Source organism: Arachis ipaensis, chromosome B03 (genome assembly GCF_000816755.2).
Source record: "Arachis ipaensis cultivar K30076 chromosome B03, Araip1.1, whole genome shotgun sequence".
In the NCBI taxonomy this organism is placed as follows: domain Eukaryota; kingdom Viridiplantae; phylum Streptophyta; class Magnoliopsida; order Fabales; family Fabaceae; genus Arachis; species Arachis ipaensis.
The window spans coordinates 2,460,423-2,467,925 of record NC_029787.2 but is presented as its reverse complement, the minus strand read 5'-3'; the positions used below and the strand labels follow the sequence as shown (position 1 = coordinate 2,467,925).

Here is a 7,503-nt window from a genome sequence, read left to right as displayed (position 1 = left end):
TATTCTACACTTAGTAGAGTGTACGCGATTTTTTGTGTGAACAAATTTATTGGTGATATATCTCTTCAAATCATCGTTTATCTCTTACTCTTTTAGTTTACAACAACTGTTGAAATAGATAATCTAGTATTTTTTATGGTGGTTATAGCTCTGCTCGTTATAAATGTATAATAGCTAATTAGCTATGCAGGTAAGCAACTATGATAAATATATGAAGTTGAGGGCCTCTTATCTTTCGAATTAGCATATGCCTTCACTGGGTTCTTTTTTATGTCGACTTTCTTTTCAGTCTCAATAACTATTATAGAATTTTTTTATAATAAAAAAACAGTTGGAAAGTATAGAGAGGTATTGAATTAAGTGAAAATTCACAAGCATACAGTAATGTTGATAATTGATAATAGTTAAATAATAATCTAATCAATTGTGCCAAATCATTTAATGATTATTGGTTATTAACTTCACATAGAGACAATTATATTAAATTTTTACCATTAAATTATTGTAATTGAAAGTAGGTGAAATACAAATTAAAAACCGTAATTGTTTAGGTAATTGTATGTTTAGAGTTGTTTGTGAAGCATTATTCCTCTTGAAATTTGATCCACACATCCCAACGGAGGTTACAAATAGTCTGGGTACGAATTCTCACAATAATAATAAACTTTTACCATTGCAAAATAGACCTTAATATGTTCAAGTGCGATTATCAACTGTGTTACTACAATCCCAGTGAAATACACCAAAGTAGTAGATGGTATAATACAAAGACTTACAAGATGGGCTTTGCTTGCCACCAAGGAAACGAACAGCAAACAAAAATATTCAAAGAAGATAACAAAGTAGAAAGAGTGACCCAAAAGGGAAAAGAATCTAATGAACTAAATAGCTTTTTTTTTTGTTATGAATCTAACAATCATACACGCATAATGCATTCCCTCACTTGTGCTAATGCATAAATGCATTCCCATGCCAACATATCTAAAACTAGCACCCCACTAAATCGCCGACCTAATTTTTTAATAATTTTTACAAAGCAACCAGCCAATGATACATGATACTTTCTATTATGCAAGGGAAAAAAAAAGATTTTTTATTGCAAAAAAATCCAAATGAACAGCATTCCTCAAGTTCTGAGCCAACCAACCAAAAAAGGAAACGGTTTCAGAACAAGAAATCAATGAACCTAAGCCAACCACCGCCCTTTCCTCCTTTTTGAACCTCTTTCGAACACGAACCAAACGACGCCGTTTTCCCTCCGCTGTCCGCGGTGATGCCAGAACCGCACCTCCTCGGACACAGGAAGAAGTTTCTAGATCCAAGCTCCCTCAACTTATCATCCCTCTCCAAACCTAAACCACAAAATAATCATAAATAAATACTATATTCACTTTTTATTATAGACTCCAAAAAAAATGAAAATAAAAAGAGGAATATATAATTTGCTTACTTTCTAAGCTAAACTGAGAATAATGGAGATCGAAGTGGGACGGGTCGTGGGATGGCAGGATTGGGCGGCGGCCTTCCTTCACGTATTGTCGGACCGCCACCGCAACCAAATCCGCCACCGTGGATTCTGGAGGCATGACCACCTGCACGGGGCCAAGGCTCCCCATCATCGTCACCTTCACCAGCATCTTCGGTGGCTCTCTTCGAACAAATTCAGGCACCGTCGCCGTCGCCTCGGGGAGTTTCCTGTGTGACACTAAGTCCGGCATCGTCTTCGGCCTCCGAATCTGTCCCCCAGCGGACATGGTAGCCGGGGCCGCCGTGGCCGCAACGTGAAAAGAAGAAGATTTCTCCGATAACAACCTTCCACGGCGGTGAGAGTCGACGTGGGCACTCCGCTGGTTCTTCATGATGGAATATAAGAGCTTGTTTTTTCTTCTACTGTGGTTAATTGGTTGGAGTTGGTTAGCAGTTACCTCAATCGGCGGTACCTAACGAATCTGGGGCGGGGGAAGCCCAGGGAGGGAGAAGGGGGCGCGTGGTTGGGAGCTATCATAACCAGAAGGGTAGAACCGTAAATACGCCAGAGTGAGCTTGAAAGAATGATGCAAGAAGAGTGAGGTACAGTTTTGCGGGCTTTAAGATAGATTCTGTGGGTTTTTATAAGATAGAGAGAGAGAAGATGAGGAATTATGGAAGAGTTGAGTTTCTTTTTAAATTAAGAAAAGATAAGAAAGTATCGTGTGTTGCCAGTTTAGGTTGGGTACACTCTTGGGTTAGGCAACCCTGCTACACCTGTATGGACCAGATTCACTGGGGTTACTATTATTCTCTTGCTGTTTTATTTTTCTTACAAATTATTATTATTATTACCCACTTTATAACCTATCAGTTGACTACTTTTATTTATCATATAGTTTAAAAATACTAAATACTATAGTATGAACCAATGTAAATTAAAAAAATAATAAATTTTATAGTTAATCATTTCAGTTGTTTTTTTAGTCTTATTTTACGTCTAAATATTTTTATCAACAAAAATTGTTCACAGACATACATGTGAAATTACTTTTTTTTTTCTCATGAAAAAAACATTTTACATTTTTTAATCGTGATGCAGAAATTTTTTAATTTTGACACAATTTTTTTTTATTTTAACACTAAAATTTTTTAAAATTTGATGTTGTATTACAACATGCCAAAGTCATGAAAAAAAAAACCAAAGAAATAAAAAAATGCAATCAAACACATATAAACAAATTGTAATTACAATATCTTTGGTTCAAAATCAAAATAAAAAATAAAAAATTACATAATTATTTTTTTATTATTATTTTTTATTTTTATTTTTCTTAGAGGATAAAACAATAAGAATTGTGTGAGTGTGAAATAAAAAGAACTGTAAAAACAAAAAGAAAGAGAAAGAGAAAGAATTTTTTTGAGAAAAACATAAAACATAAAATGTGTAACACCCTAATATTCAAATTCTTATGCTCGAATTATAAGTCAATAATAGTAAGGTGGTACGACTCTTAAAGGTGGATTATAATACATATACATCTATATAATTAAAAGGATTTAATTAACAAGAAGCCTGAAAATGAGCAAAATAAAATCACAATCGGAAACACTCTCGTATCAAAGAAAAGAAGATAAAATGTATTCGGATAACGAATCAAGATAAGGTATAACAATAAGGAAGAATAGAATAAAGACAAGGTATATATATGTATATAGACATGAGTATAATAGCCACTAGTCGTGACTTGCGGAGTCTAGGCCAACTAGGATACAGTAATAAAATCAGTTGACAACAGTAATTTTTCTATCTCTCAAAAAATATACGTCAAGACCTCTATAGGTAAATTTTCAAAAGGATTAAATAGATACATAGCATAAGTTTTTCAAATGGAGAGAAATCTAAATAAAATAAGTAGAGAATCCAATAATCTTCGCTATTTTTCAGATAAACCACCGTTCAATGCTAAGAACCTGAACCTGCATCTGAAAAACAGAGAATATATACATAATGAGAACCCCCGACCTATTAGTTCCCAGTACGGTAAAAGTGTTAAATAAATATAATGCACTATAATACGAACTCACTAAGTATCCTAATATCCCTTTCATCAATTATTCACCCTAGGTTCTCACTAATCCATAACTTAGGAAACTGTCCTAAGGGATATTAAGTCTAATTTAATCTCTCATCTTTTCCGACCTTCCAAACTTTCCAACTTCCAATTCATTACAGAACCAACACCAACTAATTCGACTCAGTGATTATATATCAATACTTCACATTTTCACCTGAAGCAAGTGAAATCACTTCCCTGTCCCTTAAATAATCTCTTTCAGTATTTATCATTGTTAATCAGTTATCTCATCATTTTATTTCAACAAAGACAACCCTCAGCGTCAACTAATATCAGCATGAGAGACCTCTCAGTTGTACAAACACAAGCAATGTAAACAAGTAATACACAAGTAAGACAATTAATGCAAGTAAGCAAGTAGCAGTTAAGCATGTAACATATTCAATTAGGCAAACTCATATAATTAAGTAAACCCAAACAAATCAAACATATGTGAATGATGTATGCCTGCCCTATGGCCAACGAGCTCATCATCGGTTATACAGCCAATGCAACCCGACACACCCAATAACTAACCTGGATATCGTCTTTCAACACGAAGGGAATCCTCAACCTTTAAGGAGGGAATCCTCAACCTCCCATTTTAGAGAGAGACTGTGATGTAATGATAGAGAATCCTCAACCTAACTTATTCACACCACAGCCAGGAATCAAATCGAAGGGAATCCTCAACCTTCTCCATTCAATTTTCCGATATAGCAAGAAAGGGATTACTCACCCTTATCTTGTTCATCATAGCAAGAGAGAGAATCCTCTATCTCAACTTACCCTTCCCAACATTCAAATTAATAATCACATAGTTAAACCGAAAGGAATTCTCGACCTTCAATCCAATCCTCTGGTGCGACAAGTGGGGGAATCTTCAACCTCAAACTTGCCCACCCTAACAAGAGAGGGAATCCCCGACCTCAACTTGTTTATCACAGCAAGTGAGAGAATCCTCAATCTCAACTTGCCTTTAAGTGAGCGGAAAAATACCAGCGTCCTCACAACGCAAATGTTATTACCTCTTTAATTATAATCGCAACACGAGAGAGGGAATCATTTACCTCAACTCGCCTATTCATCCCGGTATATAGTTCCCGTCACACTTCACCATCATCCTCATTATCAATCTTGTGATCATTGTTATCCTCATTATCAATCTCATCTCAATTCATATTCAATGTTAATTAAGTTCATTTATCATTATCCATTCATAATCTTCATATATCACTTAACATCTTGTTCATTGCTCCCAATTTTACTAACTCAATTTAACTTTATCCCTAAGACCCTAACTCGTTCATCCTCGATTCCACCGGCACTAGGCTCATATCGAAATTTATAAAGGTTTAGAAGGCCAAAAGAATGGTTGAAAGCCATAAAAACCCATTTTTCCAAATTTTGGGTGTTGCGTACGCATACATGTGGTATGCGTACGCACAAGTTGAAACTTGGGTGTCTGCGTACGCATATAAAGGTCCACGTACGCATACACCCAATTTTGGACCATACCGCATACGCATGCAGTGTCCGCGTACGCGGGAGAACTTGGCAGAGGCCAATGCCCATGTACGCATGTCAAAGGCCGCGTACGCATCTATATAAAAAAAAATCTGATATGTTGCAGAAATTAATTTTTCAGTCCAATTTTTAAAACCTCGTAACTTTTTCCACAAAATTTCTTTTTTCGACCATTTTTGAACCGTTGGAAAGATCGATAAATGAATTTTCATAAAAATATAAATTTAAAAGTTTTTCGACTTCGAGGACTGAATTACGGCCCACCGAAGTTGGCCAAAAATCTTTTTTTTTTTTTTACCAAAAACACACATTTACCAATCCTTCCAATTGTTCACAAGCCAAATTTGTTTTTCTCAACCACAAACCAACCTATTTCAAATTTTTACACTCAACCAAATTCAAACCTTCTCCAATTATACAATTCAACTCAAATTCCACCAATTTCCCATCTCAAACCTCAATTTCTAATTTCCTAGCAATCATGCCTAATTTTCCATCATTCATTATCAATTTCCATTCAATTACATACGTCATCACGCAATTCAATCATCACTTACCGTTATTACTTTTTTTCTGGCGCCCAAAATTCACAAATTAATACATAATCCACAAACCAATAATCATTATTCAATTCATCAAATATTTCAACACTCAAACATACAAATTCACACAATTCTCAATCCAATCATTAATTTCTACAACGTATCAACTGTATATATCAATACTAACTAATTACCAATCAAAAACTAATCTTAGAGGTATCTAACCAAGGAATCCTCATCACACCATATGGTACTTAAATGAAACTTAAACCGTACCTCTTGTAGTCACAATAATTTGACATTTCCTTGCAAATTTTTCACCAAGCACTAGCTCCAAGCTTCACCAAGAGTTTCACAGACCAATTCAAGTCCTCACAGTGTGCCAAATTCACCCAACAGCACTAACATAACCAATTTCACATATACATTTTGTTAGGATTTAAAAAATCTCATAAATCACAAGATTTGGAGGATTCTTACCTTAACTCACGAAAATAGTTGATGAAACTCATCAATAGCTTATATTAGAGAACTCATAAATAACAAGATTTTCTCAAAATTTAAAGCAAAACTCAAAATTACAAGGAAAAATAAAAATTGGATAGAGGAGAACAAAATATTCACTACAATACCTAGTTAGAATTGAAGAGAATGAAAAGAGGGACGTGTGGTCGCAAACGGCTCGTCAATCGGAGTTTCGGAGAGAAAGTTATGGTGATTTGAAGTTTAGAAAGCTAGGTTTTCTTTCTCTCTTCTCTCTATCCGCCCCTCCCTCTTATTTTTAGGGTTAAATGAGGTTCAATGTCATAAAGGATGCTTATATACCTTGGGTTTGGGTCTCACTTGGACCCGGTTCACGTATATGACTTGTTGGCCCAATTTTAGACCAAAACATTTAAGATTAGCGTTTTAAAGTGCGTTTAGATATTTTTATTTTCTAAATCATAAATTCTAACTATTTTTTCTTTCTCACTCATAAATTATTTCTCATCTGTAATATCGGACAGATCTCAATTGGTACTGCCGATCAAATTTTCATTGTGTGTTTTCTAAAAAAAATTCACTGAATCCAAATATCATATTTAAATTGTCAAATTCTTATTGCGAATTTTTTCTAACTATTGTTGCCCATATTCAATTAATTACTTAATTAATTACAGTTTGATCAAATTTTACAAAATATCACCAAAATTTCTTAACCGTGACACATAAAACAAAATGTTACAGTTGATGAGTTTGGACCACTGATAACCATCAGCAATTATTTTTTATTCTTCTTATTTTTATTCCTCCTTCATGCAGAATTTTTCTGTTTATATTTATAAAGTTATATATTTTTCTTTTAAAAACTTTTGTATTTATTATCGAAAAGAATAAACCAAAAAAGTAAATAAAATGTTGCACAATTTATTTTTTTTAAATTTGATTGATTTATTTATTTTTTATTCTTCTTAGAGGGTGAAACAATAAGAATTATGAGAGTGTAAAACAACAAAAAAAAAAGAAAGAAGATAATGAAAAAGGTCAACGAAAACAGGGCGCACGTGATGGTGTCGGAAATTCGGAATAGCAGAGTTTGTATACGCGGAAGGAAAGGATGAAGAAAAAGAAGTATGAGTTGTGGAGGTTGCTGTCGTGAGGCTTTGATGTGGGAGAGAGGGAAGGAAAAAGAAGAAGTTGTGGAGATTGCTACCATGAGGCTTTGGCTGCCATGGAACTTTGGTGTAGAAGGAAAGAATAAGAAGAAGTTGTGAAGGCTGTTGCCATGATACTTTGGTGCGAGAGAGAGGGAAAAAGAAGAATAGGAGGTTGCTACCGTGGGATTTTGGTGCGGGAGAGAGGGAAGGAGG

General features: G+C 34.6%; 1 protein-coding gene across 1 annotated transcript; it reads right to left on the bottom strand.

The window, feature by feature from the left end:
- Positions 682-2,138, bottom strand: LOC107629303. The gene is made up of 2 exons (XM_016332060.2): positions 1,451-2,138; positions 682-1,352 (listed from the first exon to the last, which is right to left on the bottom strand). The coding sequence occupies exons 1-2, from the start codon at positions 1,857-1,859 to the stop codon at positions 1,165-1,167; spliced, it is 597 nt and encodes a 198-aa protein (XP_016187546.1). The 5' UTR covers positions 1,860-2,138; the 3' UTR covers positions 682-1,164.

Coding starts and splice junctions, on each gene's coding strand:
- LOC107629303 (XM_016332060.2), bottom strand. CDS start 1,859: ATGAAGAACCAGCGGAGTGCCCACGTCGACTCTCACCGCCGTGGAAGG. Junction 1,353..1,450: donor TTCTCAGTTTAGCTTAGAAA/GTAAGCAAATTA, acceptor TTTGTGGTTTAG/GTTTGGAGAGGGATGATAAG.